The sequence below is a fragment of the Nematostella vectensis genome, chromosome 4 (genome assembly GCF_932526225.1).
Source record: "Nematostella vectensis chromosome 4, jaNemVect1.1, whole genome shotgun sequence".
Lineage (NCBI taxonomy): Eukaryota > Metazoa > Cnidaria > Anthozoa > Actiniaria > Edwardsiidae > Nematostella > Nematostella vectensis.
Window position 1 is genome coordinate 6,272,209 of NC_064037.1, and position 16,682 is coordinate 6,288,890.

The following is a 16,682-nucleotide window of genomic DNA, read 5'->3' on the forward strand; positions in this document are numbered from 1 at the left end:
CCGAATAAGCTAGCCCAGGAGTGAATGAGAAAAAAAAAAAGAAAATTACCCTAATTATAAAAAAGCGCTCACAAATAATTATTTGCAAATTCGGAATTTGTGGTATTTAATTGCGTGGTGTCTATAATGTTTTTGCTCTAAAACGATATGTTACAATAATAAATTATTTTTCTTGATTATTTACAATTATTTTTATATCTCTTAAATTGCTTGGGTGTGGATTTCATTAGCCCTTTGAACATTTAGGGTCTCCAAACTTTTTACATTTTTAAAAATGATTGCAGTAACAGGGATGACTTCAAATTGGCTAGGTTCAGTTGCAAACATGCATATCAGTACATGGTTCAACTTTTTTAAGAATATTTGATACTTGTTTAAGTTACCTATATCTATCATGAATGAGTATGCTGTAAGGCGTTAAAATATTTGTACAATTAAAATCTTTCAAGCGATGCTTTGTTATCTCCGCCTTTCTAGAGTAGCTCTCATATTGTGTACTATCTCGCTGATGGCTTTGGCCAGACGCCGCTTGTCTACTGACCCATCAAACTTTTCTCCTGGTGGAAGATCGTGACAGAATAATTGAATCATTGAATGAATTTGACCACAACTACAAAACAACAGCAAGATAAAAAAAGGAAATGATTCTATCATAGTATCATCAATGGGAAATTAGGAAATGATGATGATGATGATGATATATTTGACACAGACAAAAATAGCCTACTTTTGATTGAAAACAATTATCACAACCACAACAAACATCACCATCACCATTCTCATCATCCTCAATGTAATTATCATCACCATCACTACATTCATTATCATGTATTTAACTTACCATCCCAAGATTCTATGATGAGTGCCTCCCTAAGTTTTCGTGATAAGGGGTTTAGCTCCAGAGCTCTAGATACCAACTTGCTCAACTCATCCTCAGCGCAGTAATCCTCTGAGGTAGCATAACATAATGGGCAGACACCACAAAAAAAATCACAGTTATTATGAAATTTGAAAATAACCTTAAAATGTTGCACAACTTAAGCTAAAATTCCAAAAGTAAAAAAAAAAAAAAAAAAAAATTGGGAAGCTAATCCTAGCTGATTAGGGCTTTTGGAATTGCAGCAACTGCAGCAATCCAGTGCTCCTAATATAAAGAATAACACCTTTTGTTTTACCTGCAGATCTTCTGGGCGGCATGATGCAGAATGCTATAAGATCGCGCAGTGATTTGGTGGCTAACTTATCATGGACATGCTCGTCTGGATCAAATGCACTTGGAACTTGCTCAGCTGAGCTAGGCAGCCTGTTAGATATTCCAGCAATCAGAACTGTCAATAAATTTCCTTGTTTTGCTATCCTTACTCCAATCCTTTTCTACTCCCTTTCCCCTACCCCTACTGGTAGATCCAGACTATATAAAAGGGGGGTGGAAAAACTAGACATTGAACATGAAAAGTGGATAATACAAAGCGTGTACCAGGAATTCATCAAAATAGGGGATGCATAGCCACCCAATCCTTCCCCCCTAATTCAACACCTCCCTCTCCCTTCCTCAATAAAAGAATTGCACTAATTGCTTACGTGACTTTTTGAGGGGCAAATTCAAGCCAAAATCAACACAGAAATGACTGTGCCTGCTATGCCAAAGAATGGTGAAAGAATGTGATAAAAATGAAATCTTTAAATTAAAATAAGCCCTTTCTGACAAATAAACTTTCTGGCTTATATCTAAGCTTATAAATAAGCTGCTTTTTGTTATTGTTATTTTATCTCTAAAAGCCTTAGCGCCCTTGAGTTTGCCACCCAAAAAGTGTTGTGATTTGTTAGTAGTATTTGTTAGTCCCTACCATCTTTTTGCAGTTGAGTATTCTTTTTCTCATTTCCACTTTTTGTTTGATTGTTCCTTCCTACTTTCTTCTCTTTTGTTTCTCTATCTTCTGCTGGCTTTCTATTCTAACTACCCTCTATCTACTCTAACAATACCCCACCCTTACCATAGATATTGGTCCATACCTTGAGGGGGTCATGTGCTTGCGTCTCTCCAACATGGGGTTTCGTGATTCACTGAGTGGCTTGAGTGAGATGACATGATCAGAGATTCTCATCTCAGTTAATTGCACATTATGCGCAGTCATGGCTTCCTCGAAGGCTTCCTGGGTAATAAAATGGAATCTACTTACACACAGGGCTTACAGCTCAAGGAATTTTTTTTTTCCAAAAAGCGTCAATGAAAGACTACTTGTTGCCCCAGAGCTTGATCTATCAACACTCTCTGCTATTTTTCTGAGTAAAATATATATTTTTTAAATGTGGTTTCTTTTTTAGCCATATTTAAAAAAAAATACCAGCCAAGATGGGCAGATTTGAAGAAATATTACACATGCTCTTACTTTTTGTATGAATCTTTATTTAGCCACTAAAGAAACATAACAGAGTAGACAGGAATATTTCTAACAAGTAGCATGAACATGCACAAGTTAGAAAAATAAAAACATGAAATTCATGACATGAATGCATGTGAAAGGAAAAAGTGCACATGGGATGTTAAGTTCATTCTTTATCATTGATGGTTTATACCTCATCAGCTGTGATGACAGCAGGAGTTTGTAGCTCAACATCTGGCGAAGAGGCATTCTGATTCAGCCAGGAGTGCTCCAACAGCTCATTGATACTCAGCCGCTGGCCAGGCTCCACGCACAACAACCTGCAGGGAAAGCTCACAATACAGCATACAGGGAAAGACACAGCCCACACAACAGCCTACAGGAAAAGACACAGCTCACAATACAGCCTACAGGAAAAGACACAGCTCACAATACAGCCTACAGGAAAAGACACAGCTCACAATACAGCCTACAGGAAAAGACACAGCTCACAATACAGCCTGCAGGAAAAGACACAGCTCACAATACAGCCTACAGGAAAAGACACAGCTCACAATACAGCCTACAGGAAAAGACACAGCTCACAATACAGCCTACAGGAAAAGACACAGCTCACAATACAGCATACAGGGAAAGGCACAGCTCACAATACAGCCTACAGGAAAAGACACAGCTCACAATACAGCCTACAGGAAAAGACACAGCTCACAATACAGCCTACAGGAAAAGACACAGCTCACAATACAGCCTACAGGAAAAGACACAGCTCACAAAACAGCCTACAGGAGAAGACACAGCTCACAATACAGCCTACAGGGAAAGACACAGCTCACAATACAGACTACAGGAAAAGACACAGCTCACAATACAGCCTAAAGGAAAAGACACAGCTCACAATACAGCCTGCAGGAAAAGACACAGCTCACAATACAGCCTACAGGGAAAGACACAGCTCACAATACAGCCTACAGGAAAAGGCAAAGCTCACAAAACAGCCTACAGGAAAAGACACAGCTCACAATACAGCCTACAGGGAAAGACACAGCTCACAATACAGCCTACAGGAAAAGACACAGCTCACAATACAGCCTACAGGGAAAGACACAGCTCACAATACAGCCTACAGGAAAAGACACAGCTCACAATACAGCCTACAGGGAAAGACACAGCTCACAATACAGCCTACAGGAAAAGACACAGCTCACAATACAGCCTACAGGAAAAGACACAGCTCACAATACAGCCTGCAGGAAAAGTCACAGCTCACAATACAGCCTACAGGAAAAGATAAACCTCACAATACAGCCTACAGGACAAGACACAGCTCACAATACAGCCTACAGGGAAAGACACAGCTCACAATACAGCCTACAGGAAAAGACACAGCTCACAATACAGCCTACAGGAAAAGACACAGCTCACAATACAGCCTACAGGAAAAGTCACAGCTCACAATACAGCCTACAGGAAAAGATAAACCTCACAATACAGCCTACAGGACAAGACAGCTCACAATACAGCCTACAGGAAAAGGCAAAGCTCACAAAACAGCCTACAGAAAAAGACACAGCTCACAATACAGCCTACAGGAAAAGACACAGCTCACAATACAGCCTACAGGAAAAGACACAGCTCACAATACAGCCTACAGGAAAAGACAGCTCACAATACAGCCTACAGGAAAAGACACAGCTCACAATACAGCCTACAGAAAAAGACACAGCTCACAATACAGCCTACAGGAAAAGACACAGCTCACAATACAGCCTACAGGAAAAGACAGCTCACAATACAGCCTACAGGAAAAGACACAGCTCACAATACAGCCTACAGGGAAAGACACAGCTCACAATACAGCCTACAGGAAAAGACACAGCTCACAATACAGCCTGCAGGAAAAGATAAACCTCACAATACAGCCTACAGGAAAAGACACAGCTCACAATACAGCCTGCAGGAAAAGACACAGCTCACAATACAGCCTACAGGGAAAGACACAGCTCACAATATAGCCTACAGGGAAAGACACAGCTCACAATACAGCCTACAGGAAAAGACACAGCTCACAATACAGCCTGAAGGAAAAGACACAGCTCACAATACAGCCTACAGGGAAAGAAACAGCTCCCAATACAGCCTACAGGGAAATACACAGCTCACAATACAGCCTGCAGGGAAAGACACAGCTCACAATACAGCCTGCAGGAAAAGACACAGCTCACAATACAGCCTACAGGAAAAGACACAGCTCACAATACAGCCTACAGGAAAAGACACAGCTCACAATACAGCCTGCAGGAAAAGACACAGCTCACAATACAGCCTACAGGGAAAGACACAGCTCACAATACAGCCTACAGGAAAAGACACAGCTCACAATACAGCCTGCAGGAAAAGACAAGAAATAACTCACAAAAGGCTCCTGGAGCATAACCTACACAGAAAGACACAACAATCTACTGGGAAAGACACAGCTCAAACAACAACCTACAGGGAGGGATACAACTCACAAATGGCCCACAGGAAAAGACAAGACATAACTCACAAAAGGCACTTGGAGCATTTGACTCCACATAAAACAACCTGCAGGGAAAGACACAACTCACACAACAATCTACTGGGAAACACACAGCTAAAAATACTAAATATACTAATAGAAGTTACAATGATATTATCATTTAAGTCCCCTCTTACTTGGATATGACGTCCTTAGCTTCAAGGCTGATTTTGGACCACTCTTGTTCAGGGAAAGAGTACTCCCCTGCCATAATACGCCGCCGCATTCCCTGAGAGAGTTGCTTGCGAGGGACCTCTGAGTAGAATGGTGGGTATCCGCATAACATGATGTAGATCACCACACCCAACGACCACATATCACAGCTCTGGTGGAAGAGAGGGTACTGTAAATGATCCAATAAACACCCACTATCTAAAAACGCCTCCTATCTCATGAACCCCCCCCCCCCCCCTACCCTCACTCCTAACTGTAAAAACAAACGACATAGGAATTCAAGTATTATGAATCAAATTCAATTGCCTTCTTGCTTAATCTGAGCTTGGCTTCTACAGGGTGAGACTTGCTTAAAGTCAAGAAATGCTTGCTACGCAGGCTATAATTTATATGATCCTGACTGAGATTAGAATCCCACTGCACTTGGGTTTGTTATATTGTTATAGTACATGGTTTGATCTTAGACTAGATCATTCTTTGTTATAAAATACCTCTATGAAAGATATTAGCTGCACTGTTGATGTTTAAAGAAAGTTAGAGTAGCAGGGCTTCTGGAATTACGCGGGAAAAAACTGAAAATTACACTGGATTCTTTGCTAAATTACGGGCTAAATTACGCGGAAAATCAATAATTACGCGCTTAATGACGCTGGATTTTGCAATACATTTTTCTTTAAATAATCAAAATTTTGCGGGATTCTTTACTGAATTACGCGCTACATCACACGGAATATCAACTGTCCCAAACTACATTTTGTACCGAAGGAAAGCACGAAATAACTTGAAAAGGTTATTTTTTTTTGCGTGAAAATATCTTAGGCAAGTTTTCATTGGCTCCTAGCCACCAGCCAATAAAAACGGTATTTTATTATTAGTCCTAGGCCTTCGCGGTTTAGCAAAGAATGCCTAGCCATTTTATTTGTTTTTGAAATTCAGTTCGAAATATCGCACTCTTACGAAGAATATCTCTCTTGTTTTTTCGAAAAATAGAGGTAAAAACCCTGAAAGAACACATCAGCTGTGCAATTAAATGTTTTGTCTTTCAAAATTTAGCCAAATTACGCGGGATTACGCGAAAATTTGTGGATTACGCGGAAAAAGCCAAATTACGCGCTTCCACACAAGCGCGTAATTCCAGAAGCCCTGGAGTAGAGAAAGTCCCTTAGTTGGAAGAAAAATCTCTTTTAACCAAGCCTGTGCAGGCTAACTGGTTTTCAAGCAGGCTGCAAATCATTACAATTTCTTTTCCAACAGAACAAGCAAAACATTGCAAGAACAAAATTATGTTTTGTTCAAAGTGATTTTAAGTAATGTGTATGTTGCTCTGAAGTAACTATGTAAATCCTCCTCAGTCTTACAACCAATAGTTAACAATGGCTTATTTATTAAACAGTTAAATAAATATGCCTATTAAAAATTATTAAAATCACCTTGTCATATGTATACGGCTTGGCAAGATAAGGAAATCTTCCAGACTTTTGTGCTCTGTGGATTCTTTGGGCCTCTAAAACCTTCAGATAAGAGAAATTGTTGTAATCATCACAAATATCTGTCTTTGCCTGACCCGGTTGACATTCAAAATGTTAATGAGATGTTTGGTGTGTTAGTAGGATATGTATCTTACAAACCAACCTGGGGTGAGACGTAGTAAGGTGTAAACTGTGGGGTGACCAAGTCACCCTGATCAACCTTCGCAAAGCCAAAGTCAGCCAGCTTGACCACCAGATTCTGGAGAGTAACAATTATGACAACATTGGAATTAAATTTATATATTAAAGCCGCATTGTCACCAGTTTACTTCCGGTCGATTACGTATCAATCTCTGATGATTTTTAACGGAAACTACGGAAAATATTTCAAAATTTTAAAAGCAATGTGTCTTTTGGAAGTTTCTTCATGGATTTGACTGATAATTTAGAGCGGATGGCCCGTTTTATAACGCAGATTCTAATAGATTCTTTTGTCTTTTGAAGGTTGAGGTTTCTGACGGGCCTCCGGAAGTAAACTGGTGACAATGCGGCTTTAAGTGCAAAGAAACAGAGCAAGAAATAGATAGGTCAGGGTGACAACAAGAGGCTCGTTGAGTTCCAACCACTCACCCTACTTATCTAGAAGGTCAACTCAAATGAATGAAAAATAAAACCTTTACACATAAAATCCTTGCTGAGTTCATTAGATAGGTGGTGTTCTTAAGATATGAGGGGTTTAATTAATATAAAGATCATTTACAGTATTTCATGTTCTGGGCAAGCCCTACCTCACTCTTATCCACAAGGAGTAGGTTCTCTGGCTTCAGATCCCTGTGAGCAACATTGAAAGAATGGCAGTGGTAGAGAGCCTGAGCAATCTGGAAAACAACAAACAAGAAGGAATGGTAGTGGTGGAGAGCCTGAGCAATCTGTTAAACAACAAACAAGAAGGAATGGTAGTGGTGGAGAGCCTGAGCAACCAAAAAAACAACAAAGAAGAAGGAACAGCAGTGGTAGAGAGCCTGAGCAATTTGGAAAACAACAAACAAGAAGGAATAGTAGTGGTGGAGAGCCTGAGCAATCTGGAAAACAACAAACAAGAAGAAATGGTAGTGGTGGAGAGCCTGAGCAATCTGGAAAACAACAAACAAGAAGGAACGGTAGTGGTAGAGAGCCTGAGCAACCAAAAAAACAACAAACAAGAAGGAACGACAGTGGTAGAGAGCCTAAGAAATCTAAAAAACAACAAACAAGAAGGAATAGCAGTGGTAGAGAGCCTGAGCAACCAAAAAAACAACAAACAAGAAGAAACGACAGTGGTAGAGAGCCTGAGAAATCTAAAAAACAACAAACAAGAAGGAACGGCAGTGGTAGAGAGCCTGAGCAATCTGGAAAACAACAAACAAGAAGGAACCACAGTGGTAGTGAGCCTGAGCAACCAAAAAAACAACAAACAAGAAGGAATGACAGTGGTAGTGAGCCTGAGCAACCAAAAAAACAACAAACAAGAAGGAATGGTAGTGGTAGAGAGCCTGAGCAATCTGGAAACAACAAACAAGAAGGAACGACAGTGGTAGTGAGCCTTAGCAATCTGGAAACAACAAACAAGAAGGAACGACAGTGGTAGAGAGCCTGAGCAATCTAAAAAACAACAAACAAGAAGGAACAGCAGTGGTAGAGAGCCTGAGCAATCTGGAAAACAACAAACAAGAAGGAACGACAGTGGTAGTGAGCCTGAGCAATCTAAAAAACAACAAACAAGAAGGAATGACAGTGGTAGAGAGCCTGAGAAATCTAAAAAACAACAAACAAGAAGGAATGACAGTGGTAGTGAGCCTGAGCAACCAAAAAAAAAAATAACAAGAAGGAACGACAGTGGTAGAGAGCCTGAGAAATCTGGAAACAACAAACAAGAAAGAATAGCAGTGGTAGAGAGCTTGAGCAATCTATAAAAACAACAAACAGAAGAAATCTGGAAAACATTAAATAATAATAATTTATATACCAGGATAGTATTCATCAGTTATAATCCTCAGAGTTATGGGATGTGGCAAGATTAGGCATCTTGCACTAAGAAATCATGATACTTTTTGGTTGGAAATCTCAGCCCACTCCAGCTTTTGGCAACAAAATATCAACAACAAAAAGCAGATTATACAGCACTCATGAATTAGCCAGAATATTTCTCTGTCAGAAAAGGCTTACATCCATTTTATTTTCTCATCACTTTCTGGCATGATGCCTGCAGCCATTTCTGTATTTATTTTGGTGTTTTTTTGCCTTGAAAAAATAATGATTTTTTAAGTCTCTTATTATGAGACTGGTCGAACCCTTTTCAGGGTATTCAGGAAAATAGGGATTTTGCAATAGGGTTCTCGATTTTACAATATAAAGGAAAAAAATTACAGCAATTACAGTAGTCATACTAATAGCAACTAGTGATTTAAAAAAAGTATTTTCTCAACAGCAATTTGCTGCTGGCACTTTTATCTATTCCTGAATTTACCTCTTTGGTAAACTTCATTGCTTCTTTCTCTGTAAATCGTCTCTTTTTCCTGATTTGTTCAAATAGCTCTCCTCCCTCCATTAGTTCCAAAACAAGTAGAATGCGTGGGCTATATAAGGTATCACAACAACATTACCATAATATTAATTTGTAGATCACAATCACACTATCAATCATTAGCATATATCTAGTTCTGAGAAAAGAAGAATGCGGGAGCTATATAGGTATCACAACAAGATTAGCATCATGGGATATAAATGAAAAGATCAGAACCAAACGGTCAATAATTAACATATCTTGTTCTGAGAAAAAAAATTGTTGGGGACCTGTGCTCTGTACAAGCAATCACATTACCATTCAATATTTCAACATTATTCATATTTAATGTTATCTCTTAAAAAGAATTCCATAAATATCTTATATAGAGACTTACTTTGGTCTCATTTCACCCGGTAAAATAATCTTGTTATGGTAAATTCCAACAACTGAGACAACATTGGGATGGCCTGTACAGATGGAGTGGCATTTTGCCTGAAAAAAGAGCATGAGTTCTTTATATAATATTGTCCCTATTTCCACGTTCTAATAGTCCAGTTTGGTTTGACACTGTGGCCAGTGGACAGAGACACCATGGATTTATAAATATAGCCTTAACTCAGGTCGACTACTCTCAAAGAAATACTAGCAAGATAATGTAAAATTTGTGAGAGAACATTTAGACAACAAGTTCATAAGGGTTATTTCATTTGACCATGAAGTCAAGAAAAACTGAATTATAGCATACCAGTCAACTCTCTCACATTAGGCATCCAAGATTTTGGACCCCTTTTCCCAATCCCCTGTGTTGAGCACAAGATCTCCCTCTTTATAGCGATTTTTAACGCTTCCTAAAAATTATTTTATAGAAAATTGACATTTCCCTTTTTTTATTAAAAGAATTAAAACAATAATTCTCTTGCATAGTGCAATTTATCTAACACCCTTGTAAGATCTATATGTGGATTTGTGCTTGTTTTCTATATACACCTGTGGAGTATATAGCCATCCCCCCCCCCCAAAAAAAAACGAATATACCCCACCCCTTCCCCCAAGACAATCTGAAGCCTTGAGATTTCCGAGGTATGGTGTAGGTTGATGGGTACCTCTGATAGTCCTTTTGGGGTGTCTGTTAAGCATTTCAGTGCATAGCTCTTGCCAGAAGTCTTGCTTTTACACTCTCTGTATTTTGGGAGAGAAATAAACAACCAGTCTGGGTAATTTGAGGGAAAAAGTAATAGGAAGTTGGAAATGTCAAAAAAGCAGCAAATTCTTCAGCCAGAATGAATGAACACAAAAATATTGATAGCTTTAGACACCACAGTAACGGGTATAATTACCATCAATAAAGAAGTTACATAAAAAAAACACAATTTCCTAGGAACTATAAATATGTACAGCAGGATAACCACACCAAAAATAGGAATATCACCGCATTCACCTCAACGACAACAATCATCATAAACAACAATTTGATACCTGACTGGTCCGCTAATCCCAGAACCTAGCCTTTTAGTCCAGTCAATATCATAATCATCCTCGATTGGAGTTTCCTGAAAAAGCATCAGTGAAATGTTAAACGGAAAGGAACCAATCTGTTCAAAACAATTGGTCTTTTAAATTTGTATTTTCGTACTTTGCAGTTTGCGTCATTTGACATTTTCCTTGATCGAGTTGTTACGGGGAATATCGTGTCAAACTTAAACATGTCATATCAAAACGATAGAATCTTTGGAGATTCCGATAGTTGTCAATTTGTGGGCCATTTAACGCACACGGAATTTCAAGCATCAAAGTCAATAATAACATGAAAATAGCTTACCAACATGATAAATGGACTCGGTTCCGCCATCTTGGAAAACTTATTTAGCAACTGAGCATACTCTATTAGATATACCGCATATCTTGTTCAGCGGGCTCCATAAAATCTCATGCTCTGATTGGTCGTAACTAGTTCATCTCATACGCGCCGAAATTTGTAAACCCACTAGTCAAACCACCGTTTTATTTTTATTTTTCACTACTGTAATATACATCTGAAACAAAATAATGTCCGAGTTCGATCCCGCTTCACCGGCCCCTGTAGCCTTCTGTAGAAAGATCTCAACAGCCGAATACGACCAACAAGGAGACGAAGAGACGGAATCGGAACTAAAGAAGCTTCTGCAGTTCTTGGACAAAAACCCAAATATATCTCGTGATGTGATCAGAAAGCGGAAGCAAGACGAGCTTGACATGTTATCCTATTTGAAAGTTAAGGTCATGAAAGCTGTAAAGGGAGAGAAATACATCGATGACTATTTTAGTGAGGAAATGTGCAATAATGAACTTGACAAGCTCAAGAGAGAGATGGTCTCAGCTTTCGACTATGCACAAGGTATTCATACACGCACCAATAAGATACCTTTAAATATAATTTTCATATACAGGGGTGGCGAAGTGGTCCCATAAGTGGGAGGGCGGAAGTTGGGGGAGGGGTGGGTAGTGGTTCCAGGGGGAGGGGTGGTTGGTGGTTTAGGGGAGAGGGGTGTATGGTGGTTCCAAATCCTATTTATAAGAACGCTGGGATTTTAAACTGTTCAACGAATTTGTTGTCGGTTGCATTTATACTGCTTGAAACCCGTTGGTTTAAAAAGACTACAATAATAATAATACTTTCAAAAGTGGGGGGCTGGCGCCCCTCCCCTTCCGCCACCCCTGATATATTACTTATCTAAGCTTTCATTTGTCATTAAGATTGTTGAGATCGGTTAATAACTCGATAACTGAAGTCAAGGAATGCAACAAAATAATCTGGTTTGGTAATACTAAAGGGGCGTCTACACAGACAATTTTTACTTGACAAGTTTTTCTTGACAATTCTGGTCATTCGTGTAGACATGCTGTACATACGAGCAACTTTTATTTGACATATATTGCAAGCGACACACAAATCCCCAGGGTAATCCCGTGGGTAAGTACTATTTTCAAATGCGATATAATTCCCCTCCCCCAAGGGCAAAGATTGTCTTACAATCTTGAATAACGCCCCACATTGCCTGTGGTTTACCCAGGGGTCGACCACTGGGGAAGGCAGCTGATACACATATAATGATTTATGATTTATAAGGCTTCTACCACTATTACACATATGAAATAGTGGTAAGGTTGACACAACAGAGCACGGCTCCAACTCAAGTGTAACCTCGGTTAGTAAGCACTGTCACTGGGGGTGGTCACTGCCAGAGGGTTTATTGCGTCTCCAGTGGTTCTTTTACATCCCTTCGGTTCAGGTTTAGTGTAGTACAGCTTGAAGAGACGGGACCTCCGGTTTAGTGTCCTTATCCGAGAAGACTGGAAACACGGGAGAATAACTTCAACTCACTTGTGACAAATTCGATTCAAGGCAGGAACCCGGAAAAATCCCCAGTTTGAGCCAGGATTCGAACCTGGGCCACAGCGGTGAGAGGCCGACGCGCTAACACACTAGGCCACCCGTGCTTCCATAATAATAATGCCTTTAGAAAAACTATGTAATTGTATACTCAATAAAAAACTTTTTTTAACAGAAGCCAAAGGCAGCCCTAGAAGGTTTAGTAGAAGGCTTGCTGAAAAAAAGCATCAACAAATGGCACCCCCTTCCCCGGCAACCCCTCCCACACCCTCCCTGAGGATTGCTGAGAAACAGCACCAATCAAGAGCATCTCCGCCCCCACCTCCTCCACCCCCAGTGTTAAAACCACAGGTGAGGCATGCTTGACAGCTCTATGAGAATACTTTGTAGTTTATTTTCATTTTATGATACTAGTATTAAGAATAGTATAAAATATGTAAAAAGTGGTTAGTGCAAATTGATGTTGTGAGACATAATTACATAAGAATTGTATGATATTTGTATATGGAATATATACATTGTTAGACATAATTAGATGTTTTCACATGCAATTGACTTCAAGTAATCAAGTATTAAGCACAGTCACCGATCACTGAAGTGTTTGAATCCATTCAGCTTTTTCATTTATTTAAGGAGGGGCTGGTGTTCATCTGAGGGGAATGTTCTAAGAAGATGGTTTTGATTGAATTTTAGATGAAAAGAAAATATCTTATTTTATCAGTTTTCCTCTGATCTAATGATTCTAGCTATTTGAATAATGGCGGAATATATATATATTTGAAGCAAAAATACCATTTTTAAATGCTATATTCAGTAGCCTTGCTAACCCCCAACAATAGTTGTTAATTAAATGCAATCCACACCTCGTTCTAGAATATGCTGAAGGACAGTAAATCAGAAGGAGCTAGCAAAACCTCAAGCAACTCTGACCTGTTCCTGTCAATCAGAAATATCAGTGGTAGGCGTGGCTTACATCAAGAGAATGTCAGTTCTTCAGTTAGTGCACCTGTATCAGCATTGGCTCATGGCACTCCATCAACATCTGAATCTGTTACCAAGCTCCAACAACAAAGGTAGCATGAGCTATCACATTTATGATTTCATATGACAGTATGTGCAGTTGTTAGTATTGTGTAGTGTGATTACACTTGTGTTGATGAGGTTTTTTTCCCTTTTTTTGAGGTTCCATGTTTATAAATAATAACCCTCATCAGGTTAATTAGCCTGTATTGTTGTACTCTAATGCTCTATTTATGCTTTTTCCACAATGTTGTTGTCGCAGCAAATTGAAAAAGATAAGGCGTAGTGTGTCTAAAAACCTGTCAAGACCGAACCTGCAAAAAGCTCTGCACGACGAGATAACCAACGCACGAGAAAAACTGCGCTGCATCAATCCACAGTAAGACGCGTAAAACGAACTGAATTAATGGCATGCAGCGTTAAATTCCTTATCGCTGCCGTAATGCTTGTTTTAGCCCCCTGGGCACTTTTATATTTTCGGTATTGGTGGAGAATGTGGGGTGATTATTTAGCAGGTCCATAGGACAAATGATAGCAGAAGTTTTAGACAATTAGATTCTTTTAAATAGTTTGAAAATAAGACAACGGGAATGTAAAAAAAATCGTAACATTTGGCTTTCTGGTACCCTGGAAACCAGAGGCTCCGAGAGTTTTCCGAGCGAAGTGAGAATTACGCGAGCATGTTGGGAAAAGCGGATATTCAGCCTCTGGAACCCAGGGTAGCTTTCTGGCTCCCACAGACCGAATTCCTATCTCCGAAGGCAGCTTTATCGATATGATGCGCACCAATCATTTTAAGGGGGAATGAAACTTCTCAATTTTCAGGACGTTTTGTAATAGAGATAGGGCCATGAACCTAAAACGAAAATTCTGTATGGAATTGTTTGAACATAAAAAATTTAGGCGCCCAGGAGGGGACGGCTTCTGGCATTCACGGAACTCGCCATCGAAAAAACGACCATATTTTTTTATTAAAAGAATCTCAGCTACTAGCGTGAATTGACCGATGGGCGTGAGCACTCAATGTAAGACGTTACTTAATTTCCACCAAATAGGGAGAGGGAGAAAAAAAATTTAAATGATATCCATTTCGTTTCTTTCTCCTTGAAGCCCATCTTCTATGGTATCTAAACGCTCTAATAAGTTCTTCTTGAGGTCTTGTATACACCATTTCAAATAAGGCTGCACTCGAGAATCTCTGTGTCGTAACCCGCGGTGGTTCATGGGTAGCGTATAAACGGCTTAATTCTTATATCTGAAAGCTATGTGAATTTTCATAAGAACATAAACAAGAATTCTACAAGCTTTTGAAACATAGATTGGTATTTTATTCGCGCTTATTAGCTTTCTTACTTGATGCCCATGAAGCATTGCGGGTTACGATACACAGATTCTCCGAGTGAAACCTTATTTGAAATAGGTATATGCAGGTCTATATGCTGGTGCAGGAAAAAAAATACCATAAAAATACAACACAAGAACTTGCGTTCATTAAAGCACAATAATATATATTTCGTCATTCAAAGATTCATAAATGCAGTACCTCCTTCTAAACCGGGTTCTTGACTCTTACGAAATCTTTACCGTATTCTATTGTATTGCGCGCTTGTAAATTTGTTTTTGTCATTGACATTCAGGTCGCCAGGAATGACGCCATACCAACTCAGCAAAAAGAGAAGGGAAGACGAGAAGTCCCCAGATGTCTTCCCAATGTTTAATACGGCCCTGGTGCATAAGTTCAGGAACGCCCGCAGTCCGTCGTTGAGTCCCAGCGGCTACTTTAGCGATTCCTCGTACTTCGACAGCCCAGGCAGTTAGCCCGAAAACTCAATCTGGAATGAGCAAGTCAGTGAATTATAGGATTTCTTAATGAAGAACTTTTGGACGAAAGTAGATATCATTACGTGATTGTTTTTTAAGTACAGGCCTAGTAATAAAGATTAGCAGAAAGTGATTTTCCCGAAGCCACCAATTGCTCATCTGCGCGAAAAACAACGAGTAGTAACCAAATTGAAGTGTTGAACTTAAATTTTTCATATTCTATAATTTTTGCGATTTTTATCTTTTTGACGGTTACCAAAACACTTACAGTCCATATAACCTTTCATAATTGTTTCCTAAGAATTGTTAGATTTGTTAATTTCTTTTCGTATAATAACGTGCGAATAACTCAAATATGCAATATTGAGCTATTTTCGTCAACCTTCGGAATAAAGGCCGTGAACTGGAAGGCCCGGGTCCAGTCATTTGTGGCGTAGATCGAGATGTCAATCAAATTACATGAGAAAATTTATGCGCGCGCTAAACTAGTTCCCGTCTTCATGTCTGCTTAGTTATTGCTGAAGATCGTTGTGTGGTTACAAGTTTTACCGTCATTTTTATATCTCAACCTGGTCGTTAACTGATTATTTAACTTCAGGAAACAAATCTGCAAAATTTATGAATTGTTTTTTCATTGTGCGTGCTCGCGCTGACATTCCAACGAGCGCGCGCTGTTTTTGAAACCTACAACAAAACGATATTTTCTTTTTTCGAATTTAATTCTCTGCTTTAAAAGGTTTTCACTTTATCGTAGGTGGCATTGCAATACGAAACTCTTCGATAATATGTTAAATGCGTTGTTTCAGATTTTCCCGCCAAAACTTGAAATTATACTCTCTCTTTCGCGCGGCCAAAAAAAATCTCAAAGCTCTGTAGGAAATTCAAATTTCAATCAAATTCTATCCCCTTTTCAGAATTTGAATTTTCAGTATTCTGTGAACTCTTGTTTACAATTTCCAGCTGGCTTCAATCATTCAAACCAACGGAATCAAATTTGGTTCTTTTTGATTGGTCAGCGGGAGAGGTGGTGTGATTGGAAACCATTTCAGTGCTGTCTAGTGAGAACAGTATTTCTCGAAAATACGATCACGGACGATAAGTCGCATTTATTTGTTTAGAAAGAGCCTCTTTATCGTCACGAGACGTATTTGATGCAAATGTTTTTTTTCGCATTTTCAAATAGACGTGCGTCTGGCTATTTTATTTGATTTTTGTTTGCCGGCAAGTTGTTTGGTCGAATTGCATAAAACATGTAGTTCTATAAAAAAAACCATGTGTTCACGGCACGAGAAATCTCCTGGGTTGTGTTTGATTGATCTTCGTGGATGGTCTTGGTGACTCC

General features: G+C 39.3%; 2 protein-coding genes across 3 annotated transcripts; one reads left to right on the forward strand and one right to left on the reverse strand.

Annotated features, from left to right (window-relative positions):
• Positions 1-89: 89 nt before the first annotated feature.
• On the reverse strand, positions 90-11,052 carry LOC116616212 (MAP kinase-activated protein kinase 5-like). Of its 2 annotated transcripts, none has more exons than XM_032378206.2 (14): positions 10,949-11,052; positions 10,606-10,679; positions 10,233-10,308; positions 9,524-9,621; positions 9,091-9,199; positions 7,373-7,462; positions 6,748-6,843; positions 6,546-6,626; positions 5,079-5,266; positions 2,578-2,704; positions 2,014-2,153; positions 1,176-1,303; positions 842-949; positions 90-557 (listed from the first exon to the last, which is right to left on the reverse strand). In XM_032378206.2, exons 1-14 carry the CDS (start codon positions 10,976-10,978, stop codon positions 460-462), a joined length of 1,443 nt encoding a protein of 480 aa, XP_032234097.2. In that variant the 5' UTR covers positions 10,979-11,052; the 3' UTR covers positions 90-459. The 2 variants fall into 2 exon arrangements, with proteins under 2 accessions (XP_032234097.2, XP_048582043.1); XM_048726086.1 differs by lacking the exon at positions 10,949-11,052 and adding an exon at positions 10,763-10,932.
• A 27-nt stretch (positions 11,053-11,079) lies between these two features.
• Positions 11,080-15,473, forward strand: LOC5509305. Its single transcript, XM_001629794.3, has 5 exons — positions 11,080-11,503; positions 12,675-12,850; positions 13,373-13,572; positions 13,782-13,898; positions 15,157-15,473. Exons 1-5 carry the CDS (start codon positions 11,176-11,178, stop codon positions 15,335-15,337), a joined length of 1,002 nt encoding a protein of 333 aa, XP_001629844.2. The 5' UTR covers positions 11,080-11,175; the 3' UTR covers positions 15,338-15,473.
• Positions 15,474-16,682: the final 1,209 nt, after the last annotated feature.